This window comes from Crinia signifera, chromosome 8 (assembly GCF_055691185.1).
Source record: "Crinia signifera chromosome 8, ASM5569118v1, whole genome shotgun sequence".
Classification (NCBI taxonomy): Eukaryota; Metazoa; Chordata; class Amphibia; order Anura; family Myobatrachidae; genus Crinia; species Crinia signifera.
This window is the reverse complement of record NC_139224.1, coordinates 7,624,925-7,642,790: the sequence shown is the minus strand read 5'-3', so window position 1 is coordinate 7,642,790 and position 17,866 is coordinate 7,624,925. Positions and strand designations below refer to the sequence as shown.

General features: G+C 50.1%; 1 protein-coding gene across 1 annotated transcript in view; it reads right to left on the bottom strand.

Annotated features, from left to right (window-relative positions):
* The window catches only part of LOC146025681 (netrin-4-like), a 46,618-nt gene extending 31,417 nt beyond the window's left edge, over positions 1 to 15,201 (bottom strand). The window contains exon 1 of the mRNA XM_083155672.1: positions 14,423 to 15,201. Coding sequence (XP_083011798.1) covers positions 14,423 to 14,489 — 67 coding nt within the window. The 5' untranslated portion in view covers positions 14,490 to 15,201. The remainder of the gene's footprint in view (positions 1 to 14,422) is intronic.
* Positions 15,202 to 17,866: the final 2,665 nt, after the last annotated feature.

Sequence of the window (17,866 nt, the reverse complement as noted above, 5' to 3'; positions counted from 1 at the left end):
TCAGTCTGTGGCTTCCTGCTGCCTCCATTCCCCTCCTCACATCATGTCACTGCCCCTCTCACATGCAGCCCTGTCCTCACTGACATATCCCTCATCTCCTGATATACTCTGTGCTGCTGGGGAACCTGCTCCTCCCAGTATATAACTCTCAGTCTGTGGCTTCCTGTTGCCTCCATTCCCCTCCTCACATCATGTCACTGCCCCTGTCACATGCAGCTCTGTCCTCACTGACACATCACATATCTCCTGATATACTCTGTGCTGCTGGGGACCCTGCTCCTCCCACTATATAACTCTCAGTCTGTGGCTTACTGCTGCCCCCATTCCCCTCCTCACATCATGTCACTGCCCCTGTCACATGCAGCCCTGTCCTCACTGACGCATCACTCATCTCCTGATATACTCTGTGCTGCTGGGGACCCTGCTCCTCCCACTATATAACTCTCAGTCTGTGGCTTCCTGCTGCCCCCATTCCCCTCCTCACATCATGTCACTGCCCCTCCCACTATATAAATCCCAGTCTGTGGCTTCCTGCTGCCCCCATTCCCCTCCTCACATCATGTCACTGCCCCTGTCACATGCAGCCCTGCCCTCACTGACACATCACTCATCTCCTGATATACTCTGTGCTGCTGGGGACCCTGCTCCTTACACTATATAACTCTCAGTCTGTGGCTTCCTGCTGCTTCCATTCCCCTCCTCACATCATGTCACTGCCCCTGTCCCATGCAGCCCTGTCCTCACTGACACATCACTCCTCTCCTGATATACTCTGTGCTACTGGGGACCTCGCTCCTCCCACTATATAACTCTCAGGCCCTTATTCTGGTTGGTGCGGTCGAGCCGCATATGCGGCTCCGACCGCACCAGACGAATCCCCGCCCACGCTACGGATCGCCACGGCCGTCCGTACACGGACGGCTGGCGATCCGCACGAAAATGGTGGAGGCGTACGCCTCCACCATGGTGGGAGCTGCCCCCTGCATTCGATGGTCGACGACCATCGAAGGCAGGGCCGCACGCCGCGGCAGCTCCCGCAAGCTGAGACCACACGGACAATCGTCCGTGTGGTAGCTTGTATGGGGGCTGAAAGCTGACATCCGCCGACGTCAGCTTTCCGCCCCCATGAGTGGCGTCATGCCCTCATTACCATGCGTACGCCCCGCGTTTGCATGGGAACGCCCATGAAACGCGGGGCGTATACATAGGGAAATGAGGGACTGAAGCCCCTCACGCCCCTATACGCCCCCTTTGCGGCGTCTAATTTTTTTAAACGGAGATTTCCCCTGCACATGCGCAGAGTGACCTCTGCGCATGTGCAGAGAGAAAACATCGGCGGTACGGCCGCATGCGGGCCGTACCGCTTCAATCGGAATAAGGGCCTCAGTCTGTGGCTTCCTGCTGCCTCCATTCCCCTCCTCACATCATGTCACTGCCGCTGTCACATGCAGCCCTGTCCTCACTGACACATCACTCCTCTCCTGATATACTCTGTGCTACTGGGGACCTCGCACCTCCCACTATATAACTCTCAGTCTGTGGCTTCCTGCTGCCCCCATTCCCCTCCTCACATCATGTCACTGCCCCTGTCACATGCAGCCCTGTCCTCACTGACGCATCACTCATCTCCTGATATACTCTGTGCTGCTGGGGACCCTGCTCCTCCCACTATATAACTCTCAGTCTGTGGCTTCCTGCTGCCCCCATTCCCCTCCTCACATCATGTCACTGCCCCTGTCACATGCAGCCCTGCCCTCACTGACACATCACTCATCTCCTGATATACTCTGTGCTGCTGGGGACCCTGCTCCTCACACTATATAACTCTCAGTCTGTGGCTTCCTGCTGCCTCCATTCCCCTCCTCACATCATGTCACTGCCTCTGTCACATGCAGCCCTGTCCTCACTGACACATCACTCATCCCCTGATATACTCTGTGCTGCTGGGTACCCTGCTCCTCCCACTATATAACTCTCAGTCTGTGGCTTCCTGCTGCTTCCATTCCCCTCCTCACATCATGTCACTGCCCCTGTCACATGCAGACCTGTCCTCACTGACACATCACTCATCTCCTGATATACTCTGTGCTGCTGGGGACCCTGCTCCTCCCACTATATAACTATCAGTCTGTGGCTTCCTGCTGCCTCCATTCCCCTCCTCACATCATGTCACTGCCCCTGTCACATGCAGCCCTGTCCTCATTGACACATCACTCATCTCCTGATATAATCTGTGCTGCTGGGTACCCTGCTCCTCCCACTATATAACTCTCAGTCTGTGGCTTCCTGCTGACCCCATTCCCCTCCTCACATCATGTCACTGCCCCTGTCACATGTAGCCCTGTCCTCACTGACACATCACTCATCTCCTGATATACTCTGTGCTGCTGGGGACCCTGCTCCTCCCACTATATAACTCTCAGTCTGTGGCTTCCTGCTGACTCCATTCCCCTCCTCACATCATGTCACTGCCGCTGTCACATGCAGCCCTGTCCTCACTGACACATCACTCATCTCCTGATATACTCTGTGCTGCTGGGGACCCTGCTCCTCCCACTATATAACTCTCAGTCTGTGGCTTCCAGCTGCCCCCATTCCCCTCCTCATATCATGTCACTGCCTCTGTCACATGCAGCCCTGTCCTCCCTGACACATCACTCACCTCCTGATATACTCTGTGCTGCTGGGGACCCTGCTCCTCCCACTATATAACTCTCAGTCTGTGGCTTCCAGCTGCCCCCATTCCCCTCCTCATATCATGTCACTGCCTCTGTCACATGCAGCCCTGTCCTCCCTGACACATCACTCACCTCCTGATATACTCTGTGCTGCTGGGGACCCTGCTCCTCCCACTATATAACTCTCAGTCTGTGGCTTCCTGCTGCCTCCATTCTCCTCCTCACATCATGTCACTGCCCCTATGACATCCAGCCCTGTCCTCACTGACACATCACTCACCTCCTGATATACTCTGTGCTGCTGGGGACCTTGTCCTCATCTACACTATCATGCAAGAATAGGTCCCTGGATCTGGTCAACAGAGCTTACAATCTTATCAATACAACAAATCGCATAATGGCTTTTTATGACAATGCTGCAGTCCCATGCCCTGGCTGGTTAAGCCCACAGTCATGGGTCATCATGCCAGCTTGTGCGCTTGGCACAGAGGGATAGGGGGCAGACGGCTGACATACAGCCACAGATCTTCAATAATTAATAAAATGCTGATGAGAGAGAAAGCGTCCGGATCTCTTTGGGAGCTGCTGTTGCACACACTGATCCCCTGTCAGCAGCAGCTGAAACCGAGCATTCTCCAATTATCAGCCAGCATCCTGTCTCGTCATAACGCCGGGGATAAGCCAGAGAACCCGCCTGTTCTATTAACCTCATCCTGCCCACACACAACCACACGCATACTGAACCCCTATTTACTGTAGGATGGATATCTCTGCCCACCTCGCAGCACTACAACCCCCATCGTGTTTATTGAAATCAATAACAATGTACATTTTAGGATAATTAGAGTAGATGGTAAGAATTACATTTAACATTCAAAGTGAATGGGAGACCATTGTGCAGGCAGACACTGCTGAAAAGCACAGACATTCCCAGGAAGAATTCCTAAACACATGGAACTACTACTTAGGAACAGGTGGCGATGGTTGGTCACAGGAAGCAGGCATGGTAAATTGGGAAAGAGGAATGACTGGATGGATTAGGGTGGAGCTTATATGAATGGGGGAGTGGCTGTCATGTCAGGGAGGGGCGTATTCCGTCCTGATTGATACCCCTTTCAGACTTGCTGCGTTTAGGTAGCCCTTGCCACCTGTGCATGCGCTTCAGTCACTGCAAATTTGCAGCCAGGCAAGGTGGGCTGAATCAGGCCCTGCAACTTGACCATCTCCCAGAGAAACAATGGATCATTTTATGGAGTAGGGCTGTGAGATGGTCTTCCGCAGAAATATGGCAGTGTGCACAAAATAACACAATCATTTTCAGACTAAAGTTCTGCTATTGACGGACTAACTAGACTACTTGTACTTGGTAATATAGTCATTTAGGTACTTGTTTCCTATCTGGGCGCCCACGATCAAAATCGCGTTGATCGGGGGTAAAAATCGCGGTCATCGCGGGCATCGCGGGTAAAATTGGATGGTCGCGATGCCCGCGATCACCGCGATTTTCCCATAGGGAACAATGTTAAAAAAGGCTGATTGACCGCGATTTCACTGTTAAATGGCTCAATTGACCCGATTTGGCCATAATAACCCTGAATTAGGCCCAATTAACCCTTAAATGTCCCCCCCAAATTTTGACGCCACCCCACGATCGACGCCAACCCGAAGCGTGGCGAGCGCAGCGAGCCCGCGAGGGGCGGCGGTACGCGTCCTCCGACCTTTTCATGCCCTACTATCCACTAGGGCGTGGTGTGAGAATATAATAGTGTGGCGAGCGCAGCGAGCCACCGAGCCCGAAGCGTGGCGAGCGCAGCGAGCCCCGCGAGGGGACGCGGATACCTTCACTGTGAAGGCCGCGAGGGGACGTGCATAACTGTGAAGGTATCCGCGTCCCCTCGCGGGGCTCGCTGCGCTCGCCACGCTTCGGGCTCGGTGGCTCGCTGCGCTCGCCACACTATTATATTCTCACACCACGCCCTAGTGGATAGTAGGGCATGAAAAGGTCGGAGGACGCGTACCGCCGCCCCTCGCGGGCTCGCTGCGCTCGCCACGCTTCGGGTTGGCGTCGATCGTGGGGTGGCGTCAAAATTTGGGGGGGATATTTAAGGGTTAATGGGCTCTGTGGCCCATTTAACATTGATTCCTATGGACAAATCGGGTGGATTGAGGCATTTAACAGTAAAATCGGGTCCATCGCGGCTTTTTACATTGATTCCTATTTATTTATTTATTATTTATTTGCAGTTTCTTATATAGCGCAACAGATTCCGTTGCGCTTTACAATAGGAAATCGTGAGCATCGCGTCGCGGGCATCGCGGGTGCATTTATGGCCGGCCGCGACGCGACCGACACGATTTCCAAGTTTAACATTGGTTTCAATGGGAAATCGCGGGCATCGCGTCGGTCGCGTCGCGATAAATGTACCCGCGATGCCCGCGACGGGCGCCCAGATAGGAAACCAGTACCGTCATTTATAAATTAAAATGAATCCGAATAGAAAATGAGAATAGCTAATTACAGTATATACAGATAAGAGGACGTGGCACACGTGGAGGGAAGACGCAGCACCCTGCACACAGGACAGAGGGCTGGGACTGGCCCGGAGGGAACGCAGGCCTTCCACATATATTATAATGCAGGATGGGTGAGTCAGGTGATAACAGTTATTTTTATATGAACATCAGCCGTCTGCTGTTACACATCTGTCTCCGCGCCCGGCCTGGGAAGTGGGAGGGGATGTGCTGGGGAGATGGGAACCCGGAATTTTTATATTGAATCACAACGGTTTGATGTGTGTCAGGAACACGGGATTATGTTGGGATGCCCTGTTCCCATACAAATGTCCTGCCTGTCCGGGACAGCTGCTGACCAGAATGTACAGAGATAGGGATCACAGACATCTTATATTAGGATAAGGACTGACAGGGAACGTCAGCAAAACTCCCCTTAATAGTAAGCCAGGAAGAACATGGCCTTATGCAATAGCAGGATAACAGGCAAATCCAACCCGAAAATAGGTAGGGAAGCCGTGGGTGGTAGGGCATGCTGAGACTTGTAGTTTTGCCACATTTTGCTAATACTGATGAAGAAAGTGATGAAGAGGCTGAATTAAACTTGCTTCTTCCAGATAGTGTTGTTGGGGGGGGGGGGGCAGATTGCTTAGAAATGGGGTGAATATCGCCCCGTGTGTATGGCCATTAAAAGTATTGCGACATCAGTTCCTAGTTTAAGTACATTTCCAGTAAGGATCAGCTGACAATAATGGGCCCTACACACATGCCGATGTGTGCAGGGCTACCTAGCTATGCTAGGTCGGGCTGTGCTGCGCCGCTATCGCCTAGCACACAGAGCTGACAGCCCACACACAGAGCGAGCTGTCAGCTCTGTGTGCTAAGCGAGCGGGCAGCGCCAGTGTTCTCCGGTGGGAGAACACTGCCGATGCCGAGATTGATGGACACTGTCCATCAATCTCGGCCACCGATAAAGACGCGCGGGGACGCGCACGGATGCCGATACAGCCCCCACACATACACCGATGTGAGGGCATTTGCTAAGCGACTTTGCAAAACTAAGCAAAATCGCTTAGAAAATGCCTTAATATCGATCGGCATGTGTGTAGGCCGTATTAGGCTTATAGACTAATATCTTTGTTAGATCTTGCTGAGTAGTACAATCCTTGATCGAGAAACCACAGTGAAGGTTATCTGAGAACTCAGATCTATGGTAGTCCCACAATAGGGATTAAGCGAATATTTCTGGTTATTGTGCACAACTTTTACATTTTTTCTGGATTCTAACATATTACGCGAAGTTTTAATAAATGATGTCGTTTTTATGAATACATAATTGGCTTTCTTCTCTATCGAATCCTCTCCTACGCACAATAAGTCTCCTATCCTTCAAGTATTCCGTGAGAACTCACCTCCTCTTCAGACAGCACGGTTAGAACTGATGGAGCAGTTAGGGAGATAGGGGGGGGGGGGGAGATGTATCAAGACATGACAGTTGGAAGCTGATTGTTTGCTTTAGGCTTTGTGATTGCTCGGGCCTGGTTTGCTAATGTTATCCCATTGGTCCAGTGCTAAGTGCCGGTGATACTGCCGGTCTCATGGCTAGGAACAACTTTCTATTTCTGCTGAGGATTTAGGAATATTAGGGACCCACCAGATGAGAACCTTTTCCCAGTGATTTCTGAGGTGTTGGCGGAAAGGTCAGACAAATGTACCGGGGAAAATTTAGTAACACTTCTAAAAAGGAAAATAGGGGATGTTCATAGCAACCAGATTATGGCCATTATTCACTCGCAAAGAAAATTCCTTCTCAAATGGACAAAACTATGCTGCACTGCAGGTGGGGCAGATGTAACATTGTTTCTGTGCAGGGTAAATACTGACTGCTTTATTTTGGCACTGCAATATAGATCTCACTTTGAAGTAAAAAACCCCACCCAAATCTAACTCTCTCTGCACATGGTACCTCGGGTTGGGATCATTTGGTCTACAGCATGATGGTCGACAGTCATTAGGTCGACGTGGGAAAAGGTCGACATGGTTCTAGGTCGAAAGGTCATTAGTTCGACAGGTCGTTAGTTCGAAAGGTCATTAGTTCGACAATGTCGATGTTGACAGTCAAAAAGTCGACATGGGGGTTTTCACAGTTTTTTTTCCTGAATGTCAACACAGTCGACATGGACACAGTTTAAAGTGCACCGCATCCCCTCGCATCGCTCACTATGCATCGGGAACGGTGCCGCGCTACGCTCGGCGCACTATTTTGTTCTCCCACCAAGCCCTAGTCGATTGTAGGGCATGAAATACTGCCTGTCGGCACATGTCGGCTAAAAAAACTGTGAAAACCCCATGTCGACCTTTTGACTGTCGACTTAGACACTGTCTAACTAATGACCTGTCGAACCAACAAACTAATGACCTTTTGACCTAGAACCATGTTGACCTTTTTTCCTATGTTGACCTAGACCCATGTCGACATTTTCCCATGTCGACCTAATGGTGTCGACCTAATGACTGTCGACCATCATGCTGTAGACCAAATGACCGCATCCCGTTACATCTGCCCCTCCTGCAGTGCAGCATGATTTTGTCCATTTGAGAAGGAATTTGCCTTTGCGAGTGAACCAGAATAAGGGCCTATGTCTATTACTTATCTATTGAATCCTACAAAATGATTTGGTTGCTATGGGCAACATCACCACTTTTAATTTTGAGAAGCATTAGTGAAATATTCCTAAGGGTACAGTGTGCGTTGCCCCCAATAAAGGTCGACATGGGTAATGTTGACATGGTCAGAGGGTTGACACAATAATTAGGTTGACAATGGGAAGGGTGACAGTCAAAAGTCAACATTAATTTTTCACTTTTTTTACCTGAATTTCGGCCACGGTGTCTCGCTGCACTCGGCGCACGCCTCCATATTCTGCCTCCACGCTCTAGTGGATGGTAGGGTATGAATACCGCCTGTCGGCACAAGTCGGCTACTGACGCAATGAGCCACAGCCAGGCTGGAACATGCCAGAAGGGCCAAAAGCCTAGCACATGAACACAGAAGGCACGCCCCTGGGGATCCACCTATGGAGGCAGCCGATAAGTGATGTCACTAGTACACCAGTGATGTCATTAGTTCCTAGTATACCATCGGGTCGCATTGTCAGGGATATTGATGTGAACACGCCGAATGACCTCTTGCACTGGAGCAGAATGCCCTCTTGCACTGGAGCAGAATGACCTCTTGCACTGGAGCAGAATGACCTCTTGCACTGGAGCAGAATGCCCTCTTGCACTGGAGCAGAATGACCTCTTGCACTGGAGCAGAATGCCCTCTTGCACTGGAGCAGAATGCCCTCTTGCACTGGAGCAAAATGCCCTCTTGCACTGGAGCAGAATGATTCAGGAGAAAAGAAACGTTTCCTAATTAGAAGTTTATGTAATCCGGTATTAATGAGAGGCAACATCCCAGCAGATGGAAGGCGTTTGGGTCGCATCCCTTTGGTGCAATGGCCAGATGGCTTTCACTTTACCTTGATAATTAATCACTTTTCCTGACACAGTCAATTAGAACGGAAGATAATCCGTCATTGTCATCCAAACATCTGTGATGCTGACAACATGTATTAGACGCCAATACTTTCTCATCAACATTGCATCTGCATTAAAGGGCTAACGGCACTATTCAAGATCCAAGCACCATATTTTTTCTAAAAGTAGGGATAAGAATGCTGCAGGGATAAGAACAATGTAGGGATAAGAACAATGCAGCGATAAGAACATTAAAGGGATAAGAACGCTGCAGGGATAAGAACGCTGCAGGGATAAGAACGCTGCAGGGATAAGAGTGCTGCAGGGATAAGAGTGCTGCAGGGGTAAGAGTGCTGCAGGGGTAAGAGTGCTGCAGGGATAAGAATGCTGCAGGGATAAGAATGCTGCAGGGATAAGAACAATGTAGGGATAAGAACAATGCAGCGATAAGAACATTAAAGGGATAAGAACGCTGCAGGGATAAGAATGCTGCAGGGATAAGAACGCTGCAGGGATAAGAACGCTGCAGGGATAAGAACGCTGCAGGGATAAGAACGCTGCAGGGATAAGAATGTTGCAGGGATAAGAGTGCTGCAGGGATAAGAGTGCTGCAGGGATAAGAGCGCGGCAGGGATAAGAACGCTGCAGGGATAAGAGTGCTGTAGGGATAAGAACGCTGTAGGGATAAGAATGCTGCAGGGATAAGAATGAACACTGCAGGGATAAGAATGCTACAGGGATAAGAATGCTGCAGGGATAAGAACATTACAGGGATAAGAACACTGCAGGGATAAGAATGCTGCAGGGATAAGAATGCTGCAAGGATAAGAACACTGCAGGGATAAGAACGCTGCAGGGATAAGAATGCTGCAGGGATAAGAACATTACAGGGATAAGAACACTGCAGGGATAAGAATGCTGCAGGGATAAGAATGCTGCAAGGATAAGAACACTGCAGGGATAAGAACGCTGCAGGGATAAGAATGCTGCAGGGATAAGAACATTACAGGGATAAGAATGCTGCAGGGATAAGAATGTTGCAGGGATAAGAATGCTGCAAGGATACGAACGCTGCAAGGATAAGAACGTTGCAGGGATAAGAATGCTGCAGGGATAAAAGCGCTGCAGGGATAAGAACCCTGCAAGCATAAGAACGCTGCAGGGATAACAACCCTGGAAGGATAAGAGCGCTGCAGGGATAAGAATGCTGCAGGGATAAGAGCGCTGCAGGAATAAGAACCCTGCTGGGATAAGAGTGCTGCAGGGATAAGAACACTGCCAGGATAAGAATGCTGCAGGGATAAGAGTGCTGCAGGGATAAGAATGCTGCAGGGATAAGAATGTTGCAGGGATAAGAGTGCTGCAAGGATAATAGTGCTGCAGGGATAAGAACCCTGCCGGGATAAGAGTGCTGCATGGATAAGAACACTGCCAGGATAAGAACGCTGCAGGGATAAGAATGTTGCAGGGATAAGAGTGCTGCAGGGATAAGAGTGCTGCAGGGATAAGAACACTGCCAGGATAAGAATGTTGCAGGGATAAGAGTGCTGCAGGGATAAGAGTGCTGCAGGGATAAGAACACTGCCAGGATAAGAACGCTGCGGGGATAAGAATGTTGCAGGGATAAGAGTGCTGCAGGGATAAGAGTGCTGCAGGGATAAGAACACTGCCAGGATAAGAACGCTGCAGGGATAAGAATGCTGCAGGGATAAGAACATTACAGGGATAAGAACACTGCAGGGATAAGAATGCTGCAGGGATAAGAATGCTGCAAGGATAAGAACACTGCAGGGATAAGAACGCTGCAGGGATAAGAATGCTGCAGGGATAAGAACATTACAGGGATAAGAATGCTGCAGGGATAAGAATGTTGCAGGGATAAGAATGCTGCAAGGATAAGAACGCTGCAAGCATAAGAACGTTGCAGGGATAAGAATGCTGCAGGGATAAAAGCGCTGCAGGGATAAGAACCCTGCAAGCATAAGAACGCTGCAGGGATAACAACCCTGGAAGGATAAGAGCGCTGCAGGGATAAGAATGCTGCAGGGATAAGAGCGCTGCAGGAATAAGAACCCTGCTGGGATAAGAGTGCTGCAGGGATAAGAACACTGCCAGGATAAGAATGCTGCAGGGATAAGAGTGCTGCAGGGATAAGAATGCTGCAGGGATAAGAATGTTGCAGGGATAAGAGTGCTGCAAGGATAATAGTGCTGCAGGGATAAGAACCCTGCCGGGATAAGAGTGCTGCATGGATAAGAACACTGCCAGGATAAGAACGCTGCGGGGATAAGAATGTTGCAGGGATAAGAGTGCTGCAGGGATAAGAGTGCTGCAGGGATAAGAACACTGCCAGGATAAGAACGCTGCAGGGATAAGAATGCTGCAGGGATAAGAACATTACAGGGATAAGAACACTGCAGGGATAAGAATGCTGCAGGAATAAGAATGCTGCAAGGATAAGAACACTGCAGGGATAAGAACGCTGCAGGGATAAGAATGCTGCAGGGATAAGAACATTACAGGGATAAGAATGCTGCAGGGATAAGAATGTTGCAGGGATAAGAATGCTGCAAGGATAAGAACGCTGCAAGGATAAGAACGTTGCAGGGATAAGAATGCTGCAGGGATAAAAGCGCTGCAGGGATAAGAACCCTGCAAGCATAAGAACGCTGCAGGGATAACAACCCTGGAAGGATAAGAGCGCTGCAGGGATAAGAATGCTGCAGGGATAAGAGCGCTGCAGGAATAAGAACCCTGCTGGGATAAGAGTGCTGCAGGGATAAGAACACTGCCAGGATAAGAATGCTGCAGGGATAAGAGTGCTGCAGGGATAAGAATGCTGCAGGGATAAGAATGTTGCAGGGATAAGAGTGCTGCAAGGATAATAGTGCTGCAGGGATAAGAACCCTGCCGGGATAAGAGTGCTGCATGGATAAGAACACTGCCAGGATAAGAACGCTGCGGGGATAAGAATGTTGCAGGGATAAGAGTGCTGCAGGGATAAGAGTGCTGCAGGGATAAGAACACTGCCAGGATAAGAATGTTGCAGGGATAAGAGTGCTGCAGGGATAAGAACACTGCCAGGATAAGAACGCTGCGGGGATAAGAATGTTGCAGGGATAAGAGTGCTGCAGGGATAAGAGTGCTGCAGGGATAAGAGTGCTGCAGGGATAAGAACACTGCCAGGATAAGAACGCTGCGGGCATAAGAATGCTGCAGGGATAAGGAAGCTGCAGGGATAAGAGTGCTGCAGGGATAAGAATGCTGCAGTGGCCTTACCTTATGTCTCTGCTAATATACAGTGCTAAAAAGACACTAGCAATTTTTTCCCCGTTCATTTTTGCAGTGTTGGTGGAAAAGTCATCAGAGTCAAGGGTCCAGGGTGAGAGGGGACCATCTATGGTTCCAACATGGATGGGAGGCCACTGATGGTAAATATCTGTGGCCCATTTTTGGGGATAGGTGGCCGTTCATGTGTCCCCAGAAGTGAATCCAGGCCTATCACTGCCATGGACTATCAATGCTATGAGGGTTCCGTTCACCATTGACCATAAATGGTTAGCTTCAACATCGAAGGGAGGCCAATGATGTTGAATATCTGTGGCAGGGCCCCGATAGTTACTGGTGCCCTTGGTCTGCACATGCGTGGGCACCATCAGTACATGTGTACATTTAAACCATACAACCCTACATCCTATTGTAACACGCGGATCACGTGGGGGCATGGAAGCACGAGTATGAACACCTGCGCATGGTGAAATGATGCGGTATCCATAGCAACCAATCACACATACACTTTATTTTCCAGATGGTGCTTGTAAATGAAAGGCAAGCTCTAATTGGTTGGTACAGCACATGTTTCCTGTGCACAACTCTTCATAAATCTTCCCAATTGTATTATTATTATTATTAGTTCTGGTGTAATGTCCCTTTAAATGTCAAAACCAATGAGATTTGCCCCTATAGGGCCACCGTGGTTATCTGATACTTTATCAATATGTCTGATCCGCCAGCTTTCTGTGAGTGGAATAATCTTTCCATCTGTGCAGTATTGATCAGGAGTCAGAGCTTCTGGGATGTGACGTCCTTGGAGGAGGAAAATCCATCAGGAGAAATCTGATATCACCGGATCTATCTATGGAACGTGTCACAGGGCTGGGGTATGAGATGGGAAGAGCCCATGAGAGGAAGGCTGTCCATAATCACACAGAGTGTAAGCTCTTCTGCCTAATAGGTCCTGCAAGTGTGGAGAACTATCACTGACTAAAGCCCCATACACACGGGGGAGATATATTGCTCAGTGTCTCCTTTGCATCAGCGCCCAGAGATGGTCGCTGATGAAAAGGAACCTCTGCTGGGGGTGCCGCAGAGGTAATCAGCTGGTCGCAGGAGCAAGCTCCTGCGACCAGCGATTAGAAAGGGGCTGAAAACGGGAGCGCGCATCGGCGATTTATCGCCGGGGCACACTCCCAATCACTGGCAATATGGTCGTCAGCGACCATATTCCCAGCGATTATTGCCCCTATCGCCCCCGTGTGTACACAGCACTGGGCATAGTATGGATTAGTAACTGATCTGGAACTATAAGTCCCAGCATGCTAGATCTGCCAGAGGCTGGAACTTGTTTCATTAACCTATAATATCTATCTATCGGGAAACGGTCGTTAGATCGACCACTGAAGGTCAACAGGCCTTCGGTCGACAGGGTAAAAAGATCAACACAAGCATTAGGTCAACATTGGGGAAGGTCGACATGGGGTTTTTCCCAGTGTTTTTTGAGCCGACATGAGCCGACAGGCGGTATTTCATGCCCTACCATCCACTAGGGCGTGGTGGGAGAATATAATGGTGTGCTGAGCCTAGCGCCGACACCAAAGCATGGCGAGCGCAGTGAGATATGCGAGGGGACGCCATGCAGTGATAGTGTCCATGTCGACTATATCGACATTCAGGACAAAAAAACGTGAAAACCCCATGTTGACCTTTTGACTGTTGACCTTCCCAATGTCGGCCCAATGCTTACGTCAACCTTGTTGACCTTAGGCATGTTGACCTTTTGTCTGCATCGACCTAAGGCCTGTTGACCTTCAGTGGTCGACCCAATATATGTCGACATTAATTTGGTCGACCCCATACCCCTATCTATCCTCTATATAACTAATATATGGTATGTGGTCAGTAGTTTGACAGTGCCCAGGTCAACAATCAATGTGTCGACACCAAATGGATGACATGAACAATGTTGACATATACATGAGATTTGGAGGGGAGCATTTTTTTTTCAATTTTTTGGGACTCTATCGTACTTTACCGTCCAGTGGATTCTGATTGGGCCCTAAGCTTGCTCCCTATGCAATGGGACGCAGTGCAGTGATTTGGAGTCCACATAATGACCTTTGCAAAATTGACACCAAAAAAACATACAAAACTGAAATTCTGCCATATCTCTATCTATCTATCTATCTATCTATCTAGCGCTCATATCCATCCCATTTACTGTACCATCCGTCTGATCATTCCATGTGTGCCGCCTGTATACAGACCCTACAGAGACAGATACACGCAATGATGACAGTGACTATCAGCGATGACACATTACAGATATGGGGAAGGCATCTGCTGCCCCCCAGCATGACCCCTAGCCAGCACTGGCAGCCCTGATGCTGAGTGTTGCCCGATGTGACCTCTAGCAGGGCTGAGCTGGCACTCACCTGAGTCTGGGTGCACTGAGATAATCCATTCCAGGAACACAATGACAGTTATCCCCTTGTTCTGCATGACAGGAACTGAGTCCCAGAGGATGGTGGAGATGAGGGCTGACAACAGGTGATGCTGAGGACCTCTCAGTCCTGCATAGTCTTCTCCCAGGTGACTGAACCCCTAATGTGGGAACCCTGCTGACTTCAGTGCCCAGTCCTCAGTTACACACCTCAGGTCCTGGGACAGACTGTCACATCTTCGGGATGGGGTTAGAGACTGAAGCTGCTGCTGCTGCTGCTGCCGCTGCCTTTCCTCCTGTACTCCTGCAGGTGTAGAATTATATTCCCTATCTCCACATGCCTCCAGTACCGGACATCCTAACTTCCCCCAGCTCTGATCCCAGGCCGGTCCCCTCCCCTCCTGCCCTGCAGTGTGCAGAGATGAGAGAAACTACTTTGGTGCTGCCACTATAATGCCACTAATGCCAGCCCAGCAGGGGCATGCCGATGTGATGTCTCTCTCCCACAGGACAGTAATGTCAGATATAAATAATAGACAGCTATGTGAATACTGGAGGCTTCCCTGCAGCTGCTAACCCCTTATAAAGTGTATGAGGAGCTGCCTGTGATCTTGCCTTGCACCCTTCCTGCTCTCCATGGACAGTCCCAGTCCCCAGGTGATGCTCACTGGTCCCCCTGCCACTGTCTCCTTGAGATGCTGAGGACTCCTCTCAGCGCTGCAGTCGAGCACGGCTGTCACTTGCAGGACGCAGTCCGAGCTGTTGTCTCTTTAAATTAAATGCCCAACACGTGGGTACAGGCTCCGCCCACTCACATTGGAATGTGACGGAGCAGCGCCATCTGCTGGACAGAAACGTAGACTGCAGGCACCTGCTAAGGTATTTTTTGTATATTTTTTTTTTAGGGGGGGGGGGGGGGGGGTGTATCCGATGATGGTAGTGACGATGATAATTGTTGTAATGATCATTACTGAAGATTCTCATTTTGATAAGAATTGCTATAATACTTATATTGTGATGATGGTAATTATTATTATTATTATTATGGCTATTTATGGCTTTTGTTTATGATTGTTTTTATTATTATTTATCATTGCCTTTTTTGTTGTGTGTATTTACCACCATGCCTGTTATATTTTACCTTGTCAGAATACAGCTCAGAACATTTTTAAATATATAAATAATACCTATTTTACACCAAAACGCCGGGACGCACCCAGGTTATTGGACCCAGATTCAACCCGGGTGCGACCCGGCGCTTGGTCCCTTTTACACCGACGGCTGCCCCTCCTGCAACCCCCCCCCCCCCCCCCCAGCAGAATCGGTTCCCACGGCAGTTGGAGATTACATCATCTCCAAGCGCCAGGACCGCCGCTCTGGGGGCAAGCCCAGCCCAAGGTAAGCTGTTGGGCTTGCCCCCAGCCCCGTGCACCCCCTCAGCCTTTGTCCGCATTTCACAGCTGCAAATGTGCAACAAGCACATCGCTGGCTACCTCACACATAATTACTGCATATGCACGTACATATGCGATAATTATCTTAAGAACTGTCCTTTGTGTTGTGGCTGGCAATGTGCGGCGGGTCCCCAGCGGCTCCCCCTCCCTCCTTTATCTGCCTGCAGGCTGTCGGGCATGGCTGCGCCTCCTCCTCCCTGCACCCGGAAGGGGGTGGAGGCCACTTGTCCGGCCAGCACAGCATTGTGCAGCCCGGACAAAATTGAGGGGGGTTGGCAAGGGGTCATAGCGGGGCGGCGGAGGTCCGTGCGGGGCGGCGTGGGTCCTGGTAAGAAACCGGCTTGCGGGTTTTCCTGCACAGAGGCAGAACTCTGGGAGGCAATGGAGTCATCTGCCTCCGGGCTCCTGCTCTCAAGGGGACACTGCTCCTCCACTGCAAGTTCTGAGAAATATGTGTGTGTGTGTTCTCTCCCACACAATCTCCCACACAATCTTAATGGTAGTAATGGGTTCCTCAAAAGTGTGTATTGGCCCAATGTAAATCCCTTAGGTATTGAGGATTTGTAAGATATCTGCCATCAGTTGTTCTTCAACGTTTTAGAAAAGTTCTTATACTTCTTTCAGATTGGTGAAACAAGAAGCTATGTGGCTTAACAGCAGCCGGCAATCATCTAGTGATCCAGTGAGGAAAGAGCGCACGGCTCAACTCCTAAATCAGGAATTCCGAGGCGAGCACGAGGTGAAGCAGGAAAGGACATTGACTAGATGTAACAGTATTACCGTCTTGTCCACCAAAGTGTGGGAGTGTAAATCACCCCCCCTCCGGCGATGTCCCCTGGAGCAGACAGCGCATCATCTCCTCCTCTCCCGGCCGGCTGTACTGGGCATGCACCAGATCTCGCTGCTCACTACAAGATCTACTGCACAGTCAGAGCTGGCAGCAGGAACAGCGATGTCCCTGCTGTGGGGATAGGGCATCGCCACCCTGCAGCTGACGAAGTCGATAGCGGCAGAGGGCGGAACGATCAGCACTGACCATTCATACATTCACGCCGATATGGACCGGGGCTCCTTCTTACATGGGGGGGAGAAGGGGTATCAGTGCATGTAACGTGCGCTGTCACCCCTTCTCCCCTATAACGCAGCTTAATACTTCTGCCCCACAGCCTGTAACATGGCAGTTAGGAGCTGATTGGCTGGGCAGTTATCACTCTATCACCCTCACATTTAGCTCTTTTTTAAGGATTAATACATCTGGTCCTGCGATTCTGCTTTGATGTGGCCCCTGTGCTACCGGCCCTCATAGCAATCATATGGTGTGCATAAGGAGGATGATCAAGGGGAAAGTGGGCTGTCTGGGGGAGTGGCTTCATGATTGCATTGTTGTGGCTCCACTGCTGCAAGTGGGGCCCTCACAAACGCAGCTGGCATATGGATAGGGGAGTAGAGAAGATATGTCTGCAGAGAGTTATACAGCGTGGCAGATGGGCATATGTCGGCATTTTGTCCCGTACATGGATAATACAGGGTTGCCGACCTTTTTAATTTCCTCTCCGGGAGAAGCCAGGAGAGGAGACTTTCAGAAGGAGTTCGGGGCAGGGCTTGAACGTGACATCATTAAGCCCCACCCCCATGCTGGAAAATGACCCGATTTGCCCATCTCCATGGAGGGGGCGGGGCTAAAATGGTGCGATTTTGGCACTTTGGCCCACGCCCCCTTATTGTAGATAAGGTTATTTAAACGGTGCGTCGGGGAGAGGGGGAGCGGTGGTCCCCCAGAAACCGGGAGGTTTGCCCACCTTTCCGGGGGGGCTGGGAGGGGGGCCCGATTTTCAGGACCCTCCCGGCCATTCTGGGAGGGTAGGCAACCCAGGTATAATAATTGCATTAAACCACAGAACCGCTCTATTCCTGGTTATCCTACTTTTTCTTATCAGTTTCATTTACAATTCAGAACCAAAGCATTGAAGTTGTACTGTGAG